This window comes from Tauraco erythrolophus, chromosome 2, assembly GCF_009769465.1.
Source record: "Tauraco erythrolophus isolate bTauEry1 chromosome 2, bTauEry1.pri, whole genome shotgun sequence".
In the NCBI taxonomy this organism is placed as follows: Eukaryota; Metazoa; Chordata; class Aves; order Musophagiformes; family Musophagidae; genus Tauraco; species Tauraco erythrolophus.
The window spans coordinates 11525013-11544457 of NC_141466.1; the positions used below are offsets into that span (position 1 = coordinate 11525013).

At 42.7% G+C, this 19445-nt stretch overlaps 1 protein-coding gene across 9 annotated transcripts in view; it reads right to left on the bottom strand.

Moving 5' to 3' along the window:
- Nucleotides 1-3688: 3688 nt before the first annotated feature.
- The window catches only part of NCOA7 (nuclear receptor coactivator 7), a 93194-nt gene continuing 77437 nt past the window's right edge, over nt 3689-19445 (bottom strand). For 7 of the 9 annotated variants that reach the window (XM_086631251.1, XM_086631249.1, XM_086631255.1 and 4 more), the window contains 6 exons: nt 12242-12389; nt 7452-7577; nt 6823-6975; nt 6190-6285; nt 5268-5341; nt 4091-4355 (listed from right to left, as the gene is read on the bottom strand). In XM_086631251.1, coding sequence (XP_086487377.1) covers nt 4220-4355; nt 5268-5341; nt 6190-6285; nt 6823-6975; nt 7452-7577; nt 12242-12389 — 733 coding nt within the window. In that variant the 3' untranslated portion in view covers nt 4091-4219. Of the gene's footprint in view, nt 4356-5267; nt 5342-6189; nt 6286-6822; nt 6976-7451; nt 7578-10573; nt 10665-12241; nt 12390-19445 lie in introns of those variants that run through there. The other 2 variants (XM_086631254.1, XM_009988949.2) reach the window with 2 other exon arrangements.

A 19445-nucleotide genomic window follows, 5' to 3' on the forward strand; every position in this document is an offset into this window, starting at 1 on the left:
GTAACTACGAGGAAGTTGGAACTTAGTTGGGAACTATGCCTGCCCATGGGAAGTGGTGAAGGAATTCCTTGTTTTGCTTCGCTTGCTCATGCGTTACCCATTAAACTGCCTTTATCTCAACCCAGGAGTTTTCTCACTGTTACCTTTCCGATTATCTCCCCTGTCCCACGGGGGGGCGAGCAAGCGAGCGGCTGCGCGGGGCGTAGTTGCCTGCTGGAGTTACCATGACAAGGCTGTGGCCCCGCTTGCAGCTCCTCTGCTAGGGACGATGTGCTCCAGATGAACTCTGACATAAAAACCATTTTGTTAAATGAAGTCTCACACAGCTCGAAGAGGAACGCATGTGGCCTTGGATTCACCCCCGACACGGGCGGACTCCTCTAAGCCAGTGAAATACTGGATTTCCTTGGTGCTTTGAAGCAAATCTCTAGCCGCACATGGAATTACACCCCTGAAGCTTCAGGAAAAGTACACAAGGTCTGTTCACCGTAAGCTTTCACTAAAAAAGGTACAAACTGAGAATAAAATAAAGTAAATGAATTCTGAGCTCCCTCAAATCATAGAATTATTTGGGTTGGAAGGAACCTTTAAAGGTCACCTAGTCCAGCCCCTCTGCAGCAAGCAGGGACATCTTCAACTAGATGAGGTTGCTCAGAGCCCCGTCCAGTCCGACCTTGAATGCTTCCAGGGATGGGACATCTACCACCTCTCTGGGAAACCTGCTCCAGAGTTTCACCACCCTCGTAGTTACCAACTGCTTCCAAAGCTAACAAAGGGTATTCCTAAAGCTAACCTTCCATTTCTAAAAATGTTTTCTTACTAATTTGTATTTTATATCGCTTGCACTCTTCATCAGACTAGAGCTGCACAGCTGTAGAATCCCTGACCACAGAGATTCAACATTTATGTCCTCTGCACAGCCCAAGCGGCACGAAGTACTTGTCCCACAAAGTACATGTCCCACAGATGACAGGCTGTCGTGTTTAAAGAGGTAACGAGCTGCGAAATTTAAACCGGGATTTTTCCCAAGATGTATTTTTCCGAGCAAGCAAACTGTGCTTGTACAAACAGGACACGTTCAGCTATTCTACCTGAAGAAGTGCGTCTGCAGAGCATGAGGCAATCCCTTGGCCGTGAGTTAACCTGCTCTTCTTCTCTGCTACAAACGGGCAAGTGAAATCTTGGAAGTTTACGCACGAGGATTATTCTGAAAGTAGCTGGGTTTTACGTTGCTCCAGACCCAGCTTTGTACAAAACTTCAGTGCAGTTTTTGCACTGGATACCTGCACCAAACGGAACGTCCACACTTACCTGGGTACTTACAAGCCTTACTGCAAAACAGCATTTCAACACTGTCCTGAATCAAAAATCTTTATCCAAGCACCACTGAAGTACATATGCTCCATGTTGCATGAATAAGCTTTTGTTCTCCCTTCGAGACAAAAATTACTAGTGACGGTAATTTTGCTTTTACTTTACACTAAGAAAATTCTTACTGCCATTTCACTCAAAGCAAGGTTCACAGATAGCATACTCGTTCCATTTCACAAGGAACCATAGTTTGTTTTTTTCTTACTACCACCTCCAGATGCCAAAAGCCAATTAAAGTCAAGAACCGAGTACTTTTAAGACATTGTATGCCTTTGTCTTGCTGGACAGCAAGGAAATACATGAATACTTAGCAATATAAAAAGGGTCTACACAAAATGCTGTACACGGACTTCTGGCAACAGGTTGATCAAAAAAGATGAGGAAATACATGTCATTCACTACAGCTGAGAGAAGCAACAAGAACTACTAGGTCAACTGTTTAACTGCTTACTGATCCTTCTCAGCCCTTTGTCACATTCTGTCTTTGCACGAACTCAAAACACGGCACTTCTTTAGGAGATGCAACACCACGCCACAAAAACCGAACCAAAAGCTCCCATCTCCTTAGCCACGTTTCTGAAATATGGTATTGCTGCAATTCTTTCTGAGGGGAGGTGCAGGTATTTGTCAGCATAATCTGTAACTTAAGCTGCATCCTTTCATCTTCAGAACGTACTAAAATTTGTGAATAAAGAGGAAAACATCTGTAACAAGTTTCTGAATGCATAAATTCCTTTATTGAAAATATTGTGATAGCACTGCGTTACATATATTCAATATTGATAGTTTCAAGGGTCACAGAATTTTGATTGAACAACACTGTCTGAATATAGACCACAGCGTTTAGATATGCTCCGACAAGGATAATATAATGGAGTAAGTTGTAGGTAGCAGTAGTGAAATGTATGTAAAACGTTGAACTTGGTTGGTCTGGCTGTGTTGTGGGTTTTTTTAACTATTAAGTGGTCTGCCACCATTTAGAAGAGCAAACAGTATTAGATATTCCTGGCATCTTCAAAGCGTTACGCTGTTAGCAACTTCCAAAACATTTCACAGCGGTACCAGTAAGAACTTTAATTCTGGCTGCAGCAGACCACACAGAAGGGAAGCGTGAAAAGCTCACGTGCAGTGTGTTACAGGCTTACTGTATATAGCACTGGCTTTTAGACAGTGAAATTCCTGTGCAGGATTAAGATTCAGTAATGCTTTCAAAAGAAAACCACTTGGCTGCTTTTTCTTTTTTCCCTCCCTCAATCTATTCAAAAAGGGAGGAACAGGAACTAAATTGAGTTGTATTACTCTGTTAACAATATTCCAAAATTAGACTGTACTGTTTAACGCATGGAAGCACACTACTGTTTCTAAAACCTGCCTCTCTCAGCACCGTGACACAGTCGAGTCTAAGAGCAGGACAGCGTCCTTGGGTGGGTCTGGGTTGTGTAAACGAAACCACAGCTTAAAGCAGAATTCTTCAGCAAACAGTGGAGATTGCCAGTCCTCTCTGTCACACTCTGTTTACCAAAATTTTTATTTTTTAACATGCACTCTTTTCTTTTCAGCGTGGAGGGGGAAAAGTATCGGAATATTTCATGGGAAAAAAAAAAAAAAAGGAGAATATTTAATTGCCTATCAAATCCTAAGCCAGCCTGTTGCTTCAAGTCTTTTTCAGGAAGGAATCATATATATAATTACTAAGAAAACAAGTATTACGCTAACATGACTTGGCCTGTTAGGGAAACAGCATTCTTCTCTAAATCTCAATTGTAGTTTCTCCTTAACAAAGCAGTTATTCTTCAATTTGTAGAGAAGTGCTCATAAAAGCACAGTGGGTGGCTTATTTTGAATCATTTGGTGGCAATACAGAAAAACAATCCTCTCTTAGAAATATCCTTCGTAAACAGTCAAATAATACTAGGGCAGATGCTTGGAGCACGGTGTCCCAATTCTGTTGACTGGAATAGAGCTGATATAGTCCACACGAGCTGGCAGTTTGCCCAATGTCTCCATACACTGCCAAAATAGTAATCTATTAACAGGAATGTGGCAGCAGAGTTAATAAGAAGCACTATCCACCTTCTCTCTCATCTCAGGAAAAAAAAAAAAACCACAACGAAACAGAATTATGCACTCAAGCGTTTCTGTCAGAAAACAAACCCTCTAATTAGGGTAAAACGAAAACCAAATCTAATTTACAAAATAAAAATATAAAAATGAACTTCAGAAATCAAATAAATTGATTCAGAATAAATGCCAATGCATAAGAAGAGTAATCATTTACCAAACTGAGATTTGAACTAAAAAAGAAAAAAACCTCATAGCTAATACATTTACAAAAAAATCTGCTATACAATAACAATAAATAAAAAGATTTTAAAAACATGTTCCCTTAAGTGCTGTGTACACCTATTTGTGATTCTTTTCCATGGCAAACAGTATGCTGTATATTTTGGTAAAGTAACCTTTTATTTTTGGTTAGCATTTGTACATTGAATATAAATACACGTGGAATGTGCTAGACAGTTATAGTTTTCCCACAGGATCTTTTTCACAGTTACAGAAAAAGTTTTCGACTTATACACCATGAATGTTTTCATAAGCATCATATCTTCAATGGAAGAGCACTGGAGGAGGAAGTAAAAACCACTTCAGACTGATCTCTTACTGTTTTGTCTCTTACTGCCTCTCAAAACCAGCTCTGTTTCTTCTTGGGTTGGTTGGTTGGGTTTTTTTGCGTAGTCATGCTCTGGTACAAACTTGAGGAAAAAGCATGTAACATTGTGAGGCAGCCTGCACCTTCTGGTTAGCTTTTAAGTGCCTAATGGATCCAGTCCTTAAGGCAGTCAGTATTTCATTCAAATGTCCATACTTCTACATCTTGTATTATGAAATCTTCTTTCTTAGATAAGATGTCATTATTGAAGGTGCTGCAGGAGTTGCTTCGCCCGTGATACAAGTCTGCATCTAACCATAAGCCAAACCGGCCACTAAAAAGGAAATGCATGATCCATTTCAGGTTATATGTAATAGTGAAAATACTGGAAGCTGTAGGAACAACCAGAGGAGTGACACAAAGGAATCTAGTTAATTTCAAGGACCTCTTAGACCAAACGTGAAGAGCTCAACCTGGCAAAGCATCTGTGAAGAAGCTCATGGAGCAGTCCAGTCCCCTTGCTTTTGTTTGCACTAGCAAGCGGGGCAGAGCGCAGGACCAAGCGTGCACCCATGGCCCCCCGTGCCATTCGGCTGGTTCACACCGCCAGCTGTGGCTGTGGCTGACACCAGGGCGTGGGTGTCAAGGTATCTCCCCTGGCTGTTTGGATGTGGACACGGCCCCTTCTGGTTCAGGAGGAGGAGGAGGGGGGGTGTTTACACACTCCCGATGCAAGCCATGCCCAGATGTCCCCATGGTGCAGCCTGCAGTCAGGTTTAGTTAGTCGTACAGACTCAGTCCTTGATTTCACACCCACTGACCTTTGAAATTCAGAACCTGACTAAGCCCTGTCTGTATCCTTGATTTGTGTAGCCACGGAATAATGACAACTTAAAAAAGACCACGTGAGAAACCTTAGAAACCGATGGCAAAACTCCCACTGGACATTATCTTCCAGTGGCAAACCTGTTCAGCAATGGGACGTGTATCTATCCAAAACATCTGGGTTTTTTGTCCTTAAAAAAAAATTACTTGCCCAACATCACTCACTCTCTCTAAGCAATAGAAATTGCTCTGGGTCAGTAACAGAAATCAGATTGCTGAAGTATCGGCCCTAAACAGTTTGATAAAAATAAGTTCAGCCATTTTTCCAAGTAGTTTTTCCTGCAAGTACCATTGTTCCTATTCTCATTAAAAAAAAAAAAAAAAATTAGCTACCTGATTTGAAAACCAAACATTCACTCACCCTCCACCTCCAAGCTCCAGAGAGCTGGTGTCTCCGTTGATGAAGTAGGTGTTCTCTCCACTCCATTTGAATACCTGAGAAGGGGGAAAAAAACCCAAATATATTTGGAGCGTGGGGATTCTTGTACTCTAAAACTACTGGAGACCAACTCTGAGCAGGCATTTTCTGGTGTGGTCACATTTTATTTTTTTTCTTGAAGGGGGAGGAGGAAGAGGCAATAGGTAGAAAGTAAAGGAACGGTACATATTTAAAACTATGAACAAGGCACCCTAATCCTTTTTAAAATTTTGCTTGCATCTCTAAATGAACAAGCATTCTGTTAAAAAGGAACAATGTGTTCAATACTGAAGGTCGCATAAGCCACGAACATGAAGGGGTACTGCAGTACCACTCTCATCTCTGGTTGGCTGACACTCTGATCCTAAGCACGCGTGAAATCATAGGTTATTCTTGGTATCACTGCCTTCCACGATGAGTCTTTGACAGTCCACTCCTTACTCCTCCCTGCTTTCCCCTTCAATCTGCTTAAAACCCTCTCCCCACCCTTACGGACCATCCTCTTGGCACTTCACATAATTACAGCCACTTTTGCTTAACATGCTGCATTGAAGCAATGAGTGATTAACTGCACTCATCAACCATCAATACATCTTCTAAACTCAAATATGCTGTCTTCAGAAAAGTCTCACAAACCTATCAGAAGTGGAACCCAAAAATCTTCCTTGTGTGGCATCCAATTATTATTACCCAGCTGGCTTGAACTGAAACCGAATGTAATTGTAATTAACTAATTAACTAAGGTTGAGACCCTGCCTACAAAAGGTGGGCCATTTCCTCCTGGCTGTGGAAGATGCAACAGCATCCTTGGAGCCGCGGCCCAGGCTGGTGAGCAACATACTTGGGAAAGTGAACACCCACTTACCTTGAAATTTGGACTGAATGTGTAGAGGAATGTTTCACCGGTGCCGTAGTAATGGTCACTAAACCTGAAGGGATGTGTAGCATACGCGCCGAATATCTGTCAGAATAAAATGGTAAAACTACTTTCGAAGACAGTGCAAAATTCAAGAGAAAAAAACCCAAACGTTTCAAAATACCAGAACAACTGAGCTGGTGTTTCATGTTAGAAGAATCAACTAGTGAAGTACATCAGATAAGCAAGTACTCCTGCAAATCTTTTGTATCCTGCAACTTAAAAGCCAGATGACAACAATGGCAACAGGAATGCCGACTCTAGGAGCTACTGAAGTATTAGACCTCTACAGAAGTATTATTTGTGACGGCTTTTTAACTGAGGTACCAGAGGAAGATTGTTCCATAGGCACTATTAAAAGGACCACTCATTGCAATTATGAAGCTGGAGGGGGTTATTTCTATTACTGCCAATGTACTTTCCTGCCTGTAAGTTCAGTTTAAGTAGCACAAAATACAAAAGAAAACACCGAAGTATTGGTTTGGTATGATGTCACCTCACAGTATGACTAGCACTTCACAATGATCATTTTTTATAACACTGCCCTTTCAGTCCAACCCCCGCAGAACAAACACTCCTTACCTGGTTGTCCATATCCTTGATGACAAGGAGAACCGGACTGTCGAGAGATGCCGATTTACGGTACAGAGTCTTCAGGCTAGTCCCGTGCTCCAGTGTACTGTACGCAAGCCGCCACGGATATCCCTGCACTCGTGCGGGCAAGCACCGGGCAAGCTGGGCAATGAACAAGGGGAAATGGTTACATATTCAACAGGTTCACAGGTGGTGACCCAGACTATTCCCTTTCTGCAGGGGCTTCTGAGCCAAAAAATGGCTGTCAAGGGAGCAGCTGATGCCAGAAGCTTAACATTGCCACATGTGTGTGGCCTTGTACTTGGAGCCCAACTGTCTGCACTCACATCACCTGTGAAAGAGATTTCAAAACTGGCACCCCCTCTCCAAGGGCTGAAAGAGTTGCCAGTCCTCAATATCACAGCTCAAACTCCAGAGTTGCGAAACATAAAAATAAGCTTTCCAGGTGAGCCAGTGCTGCAGCAAACAGGGCCTTACACAAGGACACTCCAATATGCTAAGTGCTTTTCAAACTCTTAAAAAGCATTGGCATTGATTGCCTCCAGAGGCAGAACGTCCCACGCTTGACAGAGAGAGCACCACAGCTAACAAGGGCACTTGAACTTTTTTAGCCTCACCTGCTCTATGTGCATATTCTCCAGGAGGGCACTGTGATGCTTTAAGACAGGCAAAGTATCATCGTCGTCTTCCTCATAGTAACTGCAAATGCTCTTTCGTCGTTTTGCTTCTTCTACAGTAATGATCTGAGGCAAGAGAACAGGTGTCCAACTAAAGCAGAGCTCTTATGATGTGAATTCTCTGTTTAAGTAAGTTCATTTAAAAAACCATGCTCTGCAGCTGTTACACTGTGTGGAGCAAAGCCACTGTATGGGATGGTTCTATCAAGCACAGGCAGCCTTAACCAAATGGGGAAATTCTCAACTGGCATAGCATCTTTGAAACAGCACAGCCTGAATTTCTTTATCATGCCATGGTGACCTCCCACAGCTGTAGATGTACTAATCACTGGGGTAACCAGGTGACATCATGTTGTCAGTCTCAGACATACTTGGTTCCAAGTTAGAAGGCTAAAATACACCTGCTTCTTTTGAGGCACACTACCTGCGTCTGAACTAGATGTCTCGTAAGAGTCTAAATGAGGACACAGAAGCTTGTTTTCTCTCATGCAGCTAGTTGAATACATTATTTTCTCAGGTGCTAACGCATGAGAATATGGAAAAAGTTTAAAATTTCACTTCTCCTTTTTATTAAAACAGCAGCTTCTTCCTAGTTTTCTTTAATGACTCAGACATGGTTTTGTTTATACAAAATAAAACAGAATCAATACAGCAAAGAAGTAAAAACACAACTCAACTTGAACAGACGTTTCGAAGTTCTGTCTTGTAGGAAATGTACCATGTAAGATTGAGCATCCAGTTTATGCAAGTTCTTGAAAACACTCATTCTAAGAGTCAAGATCTTCACAAAACACATTCTTAGTTGAAAATGATCAAACAGCTCTTTAGAAACTTCTATCTATTCCTTCGCTTAAGACTTTACAGAGTACATTGTAATATTTCAGAAGGTGAGACCATATAAATATTTCTAATGTCAGATTTTAATTTAAATACTTATACAACGAAGCACAGACTTCTCTCCAGCAACTACAGGTAAGTCACACTACCTTTCCCCATAAAGCTGGAAACAAAATGAGAAGGCAAGTCCATATGCTTAACGCTTGTCCAAGATGACTCAGAAGCCTACAAAGTGTTGAGAGAGACAGAGGACAAACTCTGAATCCCATGTGGCATGGGCAAACAAAAGCCCAAACGTGGTATGGGCAAACAAGAGCCCAAACGTGGCATGGGACAGGAGCTCCCAGGCTGGCAGCACAGTGCCCAATGCTCACCGCAGAGGGGAAGACGCTGCCTCACCCCTTGGCAACAGCGGTCCAGTGTCCTGACTTCTGACGAGTTGCTGCTGGGGTGCTCAGCCTCCCAGCTGGCAGAGAGCATCATCTGGCACAGCTGGAAAGCTGCTAACCATCTGGGTACAGCTCAGGGCACTTAGCAAGCAACAGAAGCCTTGGCTCCGCACAGCAGTGGGAGGTGAGGTAAGGCTCACTGTGTCCGGCAGCGGGGCTTTAGCTGTGGCTTGGTGCCACCATGGCAAACAGGAAGCAACGGTGAGAGCTCAGAGGTGGGGCTGATGAGAAAGAAAAGGGGAAGCCAGGAGGCCTAGCTACAAAACAACCAGGAAATCTTAAACCGCCTTCCTTCCACAAGCATATCACCACAGAGGTCTCGTCTTGGAGCAGAAACCTCAAGAAGTGGCTGCAGAGCACGCTGTGCCACCACCACATGCCTTCCTGCAAATACGGGTTCCAAACGACTTTCACATTACACATGGATGAAGTTTTGCGTAACTCCTCCGTGCCTTCACGATCACTGTTCGAACTTGCAGAAGCTGTCAACAGTTGAGACAATTGCCAAGAAGTGCCTGGAGGTCCTACACACACCTGCCCACAGGTAAGAAAGCAAATCCACTGGACTGACTCCAGGTGCAGATTTAACCACGCCACAAAGCACAGAAGCAGTTTTTCATGAAGACCAGGACCGGTGAGGAGCTCACCGTGGGTAAGACAAAACCCTAATACCGTAAGTCGCACCTACCATCTCCAGCGGGACGTGAGCAACGCCTCTGCTGCACACACTCACGTGTCCAGCATGCGTTCACCTGCAGATGCCTGGAGCAGAGTCCAGGGCAGCCACCCCAAGCAGGGCACCTGGGCACCAGCACTCCTACGCACACAGTGGCGTTAGGAAAAGAGGGCAGGACCACCAAAAGGCAAAATCCAGCCTGCAGAATTAATGTTGTTACGTGTCCCTGCACACCCAGGCAGTAGAGGTGTTCCTGCCGGTGATACTGGAAGAACTGTACAACTGCATCGTGCCCCTCCAGCCCAGGCTCAGTGGGATCTACTCCTGGGTTTTCCAGACTGGAGGGAATCCAGTGCCGGAAAGTTTTTTGTATGGTCAATTTCAGGGAAGGTTAGCATTGCAAAATCAAGATCAATTTAAAAAAAACGTTAAAGGAAAACAGACTTCCTGCTCTTTTCTTTGTTCTTTCTTCACCTCCTGAACAGTTTTCCTTCCCTCCTCATCTCCCAGGCCATTATTTTATTTTACTTTATTTTTTTTTAAATGAACACCTTTTTCATCTTATGTCAAAAGTAATCAACATCTCTCTTTCGAAGACTATTTTCTAGGAATAGTCTCCTTCCAGGAGGAGGAGGGGGAAGTATCACAGTAGATCAACCAGCAACAGGTATCCACAGCAAAATACAACCAAACTCACAGCCACAGGCAACCACAGAAAATCTATTAACTCAGCTGTAAATTGTCACTCAACTCCACAGATGGACAAGCCCCCCTCTTCACTGCACAGACACCGATTCAGTCTATAACTGAAGCGCACATTTGAATTAAGTTCAGAGTCAACAACTGCAAAAAAAAAAAAACAACCTGCAAGATCAGATATTTACAGACCACACAAAAGCAGAAACAGACGAAAAGAATCAACTGCTACAGAAACTGGATCTGCAAAGTCTTTTAAAGATTTTAGGGGACTGAGATGGCAAGCTACCTGGGGTGGAACTACCCTGTTAAAATTTTCACCTGAGTACAGAGCACGTTTTTCACTTGCACAGAAGTGCTGCATCAGATCCACGCTGTTCAAACAGGGACACAGTTCAACATACCTCCACAAAAGGTTCCTCCTGGTCAGGTCCGGCATAGTAAAGAATTCGAATGTTCAAAGGCGTTTGTTTCCCTTTCATCATCTACCAGTTTATTCTGCAGTATCCACTGCACTTCCCTGCTCTACCGGCAAGAGCTCTTGCCCACAAGTATGACAGACAGCTACTGCCCGTGGCACGCTGTGATAAAATTGCTTATATGCTTCTCTACAATTACACTTTCTATTTCCCCGCAAGGGAGAGTGAAACTTTCGCAGTAATCATGCCCAAATTTGGACTTTCCACAGAGATTTCCTGGCAGGCCTACTTTAAATTTGTAAAGTCTGAATTATTACAACTAAACGAGTCACACCTTTATGAAGCTGTTTCCAGCTAACCCTTCTCCTGATACATACTCAAAAAAAACAATGAGAGAAAAGCTCCCAGTGTGGCCAGATCTCTCCCACCTCTGTTCTTTGCGTAACGGCTTTCTCCTTCATTTCGGTTTTACCAAAATGGCATGCAAATAACAACTGAAAAGTGAAATCTAGTGGAATACATGACTGCACTCAGCTCTGAGCAAAACAAGGAATGAAGACTTTTTTTTTCCCTTCCATCTTGCAGTTCACAAAGCACCAACGTTAAGAAACTACGAAACTGTAAAAGTAAAAGCTATCTGGGGTTAGAGGTGATGCTGCTACATTTCATATGACAAACCCCACTCCAAAGCTCTGTTTTTGAACAGGACAAAATACTTTGAAGATAGAAATGCTTAAAAAGAGAAAAGAAAAAAGAAGAGTAGATTTTTTTTTTTAAGTTCATGTTTAAGACAAATAATCAGATCACTTCAAATCACCATAAAGATACTTCCTACTTAGGGATTTATCTGGTTTTTAACTTAACCTATATCCTTAGCACAGCAAGTGCTTCAGCGTTCAGGAATATAATTAAAAAACGTGTGTGAACTTATGTCCCTTAGAAACTAGGCTTTGTATGCACAGGAGACAGACAGATAACAAACACAGGCATGTCAAGTAGTTTAAACAGATTCCAAACGCCCCCATATGAAAAAGCCGAAGTCCCAGACTAAAACCTATCTGTCCTACAACCAACATTCAAGCAGTATTGCTGTGCACCTGAGAAGCCAGGGTATGCCACACCACCACACACCAATCCCTTTCAACCAGCATGCAAGAGGCTCTGTTGGCGTTTATGTGTACATATACATTTTCATAGAATCACAGAATGGTTTGGGTTGGAAGGGACCTCAAGGATCATCTAGTTCCAACCCCCCCACCATGGGCAGGGAAACCCTCCACTACACCAAGTTTTTTGGAGGTTTTATTTGTAGCATATAAATACAGTATCAGTTTAGCAAAGCTGACAACATACACCTGTACAGTTTTGCGGAAGGCTAACATAACATAACCAAAACATTTACACAATTTCTGCTGGTTGCACACCACAGAGCTCCCAGTTGTTTGCCTGCTCTTTCTATGGAGAGAAGGAAGGAGGACTGAAGAAAAATTAGTATATTTGTGAGACAGACACAAGCCTTAAGAAGACGGCCATATGAAGCAGCAAATGTTATAAAGAAACACAATAAAACATCAAAAGAGCAAGTGCTGAGATTCTCAACAGGGATGCACACTTGAAATGCACATGCTTCATACCACGGCAGCAAGCACTCACCTCCCAGCTTTTAGTAGTGGGCTCACTGAAGAAGTTGTCTATCATGTCAAGCTCCTCCTTTTCTACCACAACAAAACCTTGCTCTTTGGCATCTTTCCCATATATTTCTGGTGACCACTGGACAAAAAATGTGTACAAGTGATCCACCCTGTAAACAGAAGAGGAGGAGACAACGGTTGTGCAGTGGTCCATGAACACAGCTCTGTCACGTAGTACAGAGGTTTTGCCTGAAGACAAAGAAGGGACGACCACCCTCACATACCACACACAAGGCAATAGCTTCTTCCACCTGGCAGCCTGAAGAATTTCAAGGTTTCTCTGCTTTCTGTCTCCACAACATTTTTTTTCCTCCCTTTGCCATACACACAGCCAAAGTTTCATGGAAAAACTAAGTAGCTTGTCCAGTTCCACACAATTCATATTGAGATGACAAACTGTTTAGTATTAGATCATGCTTACAAAAGTTAAGTCCATAAAAACCTCACTTTAAATATTTAGTTTGACCTCCTGCATAAACTGAGCCATAAGATATCACCAGTAAAGTCCACACATTCCTAGCTGCCCTCCAAAAGTTATAGACTAACCACAAAACAATTCTACATTCCGTTGGCATAATGAAAATCAGCAGTTACTGACATTGCTCTTTGACAACATTCGTAACAAACAGTGAAACAATTTCTGAAGAAGGAATTTATGTAGTCCATTCCTTCAACTCAGATAGTACTAAAGATTAAAATTAACAGATGCAATTTGAAACAGGAGTATGACAGTAGATGCACTGTACAAGAAGCTGAATTGCTGGAGAAAAAAAAAAGTAATTAAAGAGGACAGATAGAAAGATGGTAAATACTTATGACATGGAATCTTTCTCCAGTTATTCACCAGAAAAGTTTTGTCTGGCAGTTCCTTGATGAACACAGAACAATTAAAATCTTAGAGAAACCTAGACATTTCCCCTCCCGTATTTCAAGTTACTTGGATTTCTAGTATACGCACAAGTAGTATTAAAATCATGTCAGCACTGATGGGATTCTGTTCAAGGTCACTCACTTAGTTCCACAGATTTTTCCAGTCAGGTCTACATTTTTTGTTCTATGCTCCTACCAATAAGGGCCAGAGTCTGATGTCAGTTCTAACTGCATAAACTGACACCCCTGAAATTGTTGCCTGCTCATGATACATACACTAATTCATAGTCAAAAGTGAGACATTGGGTGGGGGGAAGAGGGCTTGACTCACTTTGGTTCCAAGAAATTTGGCTGCAATTTTCACTACTCTCAGAAGAAAAAAGGATTGACTTTGCCGCATCATTGAAATGTCCTTCTGACCATGAAAACAGAACAAATTACCATTGCCATCGTTTTTTTCTCTTTTCCTTTGCACATTCACAATGCTTCTGTGGTGCATGGCTAATGCATGAACTAGCTGATTTTAATTTTTTTTACTAAACAAGAACTGTATCTGTGAAACATTTTTACGATACAAGCAAATACAGCTCTAGCATAATTGCCCTAAATTTGTGAACAACATGCAACACTAGTTCCTGCGGCATCAGCAGCCTCCCTTCATCAAGAACAAGTAAGGCAGCTACTGTTGATATCAAAATAAAAATTTTAGCTGCTGTTGGTTCCTCTGCAGCCACAAACACAAAAGACATCAAAGGCAGTACTGTGCAAACAATCAGTTCTCAGGAGAGTCCTCTCCCGTAACTGCCTGCAGAAGGCTAAAAGAGGGTCACGCTCCCACTGCCAAGGGTCCCCTCCTTCTTTGTGAGAAGCCACGTGATTGCTTACAAGTTTGCATAGGTCTAAAAACAGCAAACTATGGAAGACGCTTCTAAAAGACATATCACCTCATTTTAGCCAAGGTCTTTTCTTCTAACTGTAAAAGTTTCCCCACATCAATAGGTGCCACTCAGCATGCCCTGTTCCTCTTCACTTGCTCACAGAGGCTTCAGAAAAAGCAGTATGATCACCTCTCTACTAACTAATGTGAGTTTTATCTGAAAGAGACAATTAACTTCATCATTGTGTATTTCATGTGCAGTAGTCCTAGTCTGGAAAGCTAACTACTTCATCCCTACAAATCCTCGTGAAAGAACAACAAAACTAGTGGTTGCTGCTGTCTGGCTAAGATCAGTGTGAAAGCACAGTTATGCAGGTAGGTGGAGGAGAGCAGCACACTCCCATCTCAGAATTGCAGAACAAATTTAGGTCATAGAGCACCTCTGGAGATCATCTAGTCCAACTTCTGTTCATAGTAGAGCTAACCTTCAAGTTCATAGAATCATACAGAATCACAGAATGGTTTGGGTTGGAACAGACCTTAAAGATCATCCAGTTCCAACCCCCCCACCATGGGCAGGGACACCCTCCACTACACCAGGTTGTCCAAAGCCTCATCCAACCTGGCCCTGAACACTTCCAGGGATGGGGCATCCACAACTTCTCTGGGCAACCTGTTCCACTGCCTCACCACCCTCAGAGTGAAAAATTTCTTCCTTATATCTAACCAAAATCTCCCCTCTTTCAGTTTAAAACCATTGCCCCTTGTCCTATCACTACACGCCCTTGTGAAAAGTCCCTCTCCAGCTTTCTTGTAGGCCCCCTTTAGGTACTGGAAAGCTGCTATAAGATCACCCTGGAGCCTTCTCTTCTCCAGGCTGAACAGCCCCAATTCTCTCAGCCTGTCTTCATAGCAGAGGTGCTCCAGCCCTCGGATCATCTTCGTGGCCCTCCTCTGGACTCATTCCAGTAGCTCCATGTCCTTCTTGTGTTGGGGACTCCAGAGCTGAACGCAGTATTCCAGGTGGGGCCTCACGAGAGCTGAGTAGAGGGGCAGAATCACTTCCCTCGACCTGCTGGCCACACTTCTTTTGATACAGCCCAAGATACGATTTGCTTTCTGGTCTGCCAGTGCACATTGCCGGCTCATGTTGAGCTTCTCATCCACCAGCACTCCAAAGTCCTTTTCCTCAGGGCTGCTCTCAATCCGTTCTCCGCCCAGCCTGTACTTGTGCTTGAGATTGCCCCGACCCACGTGCAGGACCTTGCACTTGGCGTTTTTGAACTTCATGAGGTTCTCACAGGCCCATCTCTCCAGTCTTTGAAGGTCCCTCTGGATGGCATCTCTTCCCTCCAGCGTGTCCACAGCACCACACAGCTAAGTTACAGCAGGTTGCTCAGTCTTGTCCATTCGCAGTTTGGAAAATCTCCAAGAGATTCCACCACCTCTCCATGCATTCTTTTCCATGCATAACCAGTCTCTCATTGTTTTTTTTTCCTTCTATCTAACCACAATTTCCTCCAGTGCATGCAGCATGTCATCTGAGAAGAGTCTGGCACCATCCTACTTCCCCTCACTCCCTTTTTTTTTTAATCACATGTCCAAAAGGAAGAGAAGAATAATCACTTCCCCCAAGCTGTTGGCTATGCTCTTCCTTATGCAGGCCAGCCAGCAGTGAAGGCTTCATTGCACTGCTGACTTAACACTGAGTTTTCTCTCAACTTCCCCAGCTCCCTTTCTGCAGAGCCGCTCCCCAGGCTACTTGTCCCCAGGCTGTACACCACCATTGGGGTGCAGGACCACAATTCTGTATTTGCCTTTTCTGAACTTCCTGACATTTCTGTCAGCCCATTGCTCTGTGTTGAGGCCCCTCTGAACAGAGGTCCTGCCCTCCTGTGTATGAACACTCCCCAACTTTGGTGTTATCCCACAAGATGGCAAAGGTGCGTTCTGTCCCATTGTCCACGTCCTCGATAAAGACATTAAACAGCATCAGTCCTCAAGATATACCACTTGCACCTGGCTGCCACTCAGACTAGCTATCAACCCTTTGAGTCCAACAGTCCTGTCATTTTTTTTTTGCCCACCTGGTAATCTACTTGTCCAGATCACATCCTTCCAATTTGGCTACAAGGATACTACAGGAGATTGTGCTGAAAGCCTTACTACAGTCATGGTAAATGAACCTTCCTTACTCTCTCCTTGTTCACAGAGCTAGCCATCTTAGACAGAAAAGTCATCTAGTTGGTAGAAAAAAAATACGCCCTTGGTAAATCTACGATAGCTGTTTGTGATGACTTCTTGTCCCACACATGTGCCTGGAAACGGCATCCCCAAGGATGTGCTTCATAGTCTTCCCAGGGACTGAGGTGAAGCTGACTGCCCTGCACTCCCACAGATCCTCCTCGATTTTTCTGAAGATGGTTGCAGCATTTGTCTTTCCAATTATTAAGGACCTCTCCCAGTCATAATAACATTTCAAAAGATGATAGAAAGCAGCCTTGTAATAACACCAACTTCCTCAGTACACTCAGAACATTTCCTGTCAAGCCCCATGGACTTGCATATGCTCAGTTTATCTAAGCAGTCCATAACTAAGTTTTCCTCTACTGTGGACAGATGCTAAATAAATCCAGATGTCCAATTTTAAGAAGCAGCAGCACAAAGTGAGAAATAGGTGATTACAGAAGTGAGATCATTCTGAAAGGGGATGCAGAGCATCCCTTCTCTGTTAATAAAATTATAACATTATACTATGGTGGTATTTCCAAGATACCAAATTGAAAAAAATGGAGATAATTTTTAAATTGAAAAACCACTGCTTGAGAAACTCTCTTACAGTCAACTTGATAGCTATGAGGAAATTTATCCTAGAACTAAATATTTTTTTTTGGTGATGACATGCTTATGAGCGTGTCATGCACTAACAGAGAAACATCAATAAAACAAAGTACTTAGAAATTAATAACTTCAGAAACCTGAAGTTAATCACTCCACAAAGAAATTATTCAAAAGGAAAAGATGATAACAGGGAACTTTTTTTTTTTAAACACACAACCTAGGAGACGTGAATCAACAAGGAAAGATGGAACACTGACTAAAGAGGGAACCTCCCCCAGCTGTAGGCAGTTTAAAAGTAAAATTCACAGTAACACACACACAGAGGGCACAAAACAAACGTAAAAAGAAAAGTTTATAGTGAACAATATAAATTCAGCAGAAAACTGATTTTGGACAGTACAAAACACGACTTAAAGATCATGACAGAAAAGTGGTAAAATTTGTGTAAGATAAAAGCTTGGTGGAATATTATGCCACTGCATTGCTTAGTAAACTGGGCACAATCAGCTCCATGTAGGAATGCATTCGAACAGAGGAACATGCACTGAAGAACAGCAAGCAGAGGCTGTGCTTGCAGGATGGTACTGCACCCTTGGCAGAAGGACCCTAGAGACTTCAGATAGCGGCTCTGAATTTTAGAGCAAGAGCTCCACACCAGCACCTTAATGACAACACTTAGTGTGATCCATGAACGTACCAAGAACGTAACATTCAGCAGAAGGAATGAGATTGTGTTTAGTTTGGTCTTAGACACTTTGATGACCACTGCTGAAATACTCTGCTCATCTCTGGTGCACCATTCCAAGTCATGCTCAAGTGTTGTAGCTTACAGAGACGCAAAACCAGCTGCCGTACAGTAAGAGGCAAAAGTCATTTAGCTTCCGGGAGTGACACTCCGTAATAGCTGACATTAAGAAGAACTGAATCCTGGTAATACAGATACAACCACAACCAGGGACCGGAAGCCGGAAAAATTAAAGTATATAGTGCACTGAAAAAGAGCAAAGGCAATCAATAAAACACAGCAGACAACTTGTCAAGTTACAGTTGATTCCTGAGGGGCAACTGTGAATGATTTTTCATCTAAAAGATGTACTTTAATTTAGGAGGTCCCAAATTGACATCATCACCACCACCTTTTCTGTTGATATGGCAACAACATCTGATTTCTTTGAGGGCAGAGGCAAATCAATTTTCCATAAATTAATGTATTCGGGTCAGTCACATGTGAGAGGGGGGCTACTTCCAAATTTGTGTGTTTGGGTAGTGGAGGAGGGTTTGTGCATCCTGTGATACACGTCTAAAGGCTCTAAGTCCAACCACAGCTACTGGTCTACAAACAGGAATTAATTCAGAGGAGTCCTACTTATTAACAGCCATCATAAAGAGTATCGGTCTAACAGTCTTCTCTCTGTATTAATGTTTCTGGAGGCTTCCATTCAGGGGAAAATACATTAAAAAAAAAAGAAAAAGTTTTAAAAGGCGAGTGTCCTCACTCCATGCAGCTGCCCCACAGCCTGCCAAAGCCAGGAACGCAGCAGCAGCCTGCAGACAGCACAGCAGTGAGTTATGGGGCCAAGAGTGAAAATGGAGCCATTTTCGCAACTGATGACACAAGCTGTTTTAACAGCAAACACTAAGAGATAATGAAAAATGTAATTAAATGCAAACCAGAGGAAGATTTAATTTACACAGGGATTAAAGACATGCACACCAATTTCTTCAAAATCTCAATCCAATTTGGCTTTTTTGTTTTTAACTACTATGAAACATTAAGATGCTGCACAAGCTATTGCGACTGCGCTGGACATAAAGCGTTTTATTTGTGCTGCTTTATGGCTGAAGAGATGAGAGTGATATTCTTGATATTTTCATATATGAACATACATTGCAGTTTGAATGTTTTTAAACTTGGTAAATTATTTTGATACATGGCATCAAAAATACATTGCAAAGCTATCCCAAATGACCTACTGTCTACGGCACTCTCAAGATGCAACCTTGATAATTCTACACTATGCAATACTGGAGCAATAGTACCACCAGCGGGTAGGAAACGATGCATTTTGCTTTGGAGAGGCATCCACGAGTTTCGAGAAAACACTTGACTTGTCAGGCAAAGACATGCCTTGCATTAATACGAAGCAGTGGGTCTTGTTTAATTTTTGCCCCAAGTTCTACACGATCTTTTACGTGCCTCTGTGGTGTTAAAACAGGCATGTACGAATAGCACCAAAATGATCCAATCTTATACTAAATTCACCCCCAATTTTGCTCAAGAGCTGAACAGCAGCTCTGACAGCAAAGACCTGGCCTGTCAGCCAGCACAGCCAAGTGCTGCTGCAACAGCTCACTTCAGAAATTACTTTTTCCTCAGTCTAAAAACTTAAGTATAAAGCAATAAGTTGTCAACGCTTCAGTTTACATACGGATTAGGTCCCCTCACTAATCAGAAAGTTTCTTCTCATAAAGTCACAAGTAACGAAGCTGTTTTCCAAATTTGCCATAATAAGATCAACAGATTTACCTGTTGCACAGAGCGACAATTAGAGACGACCTCTGTTCAGCTCAGCGGCCC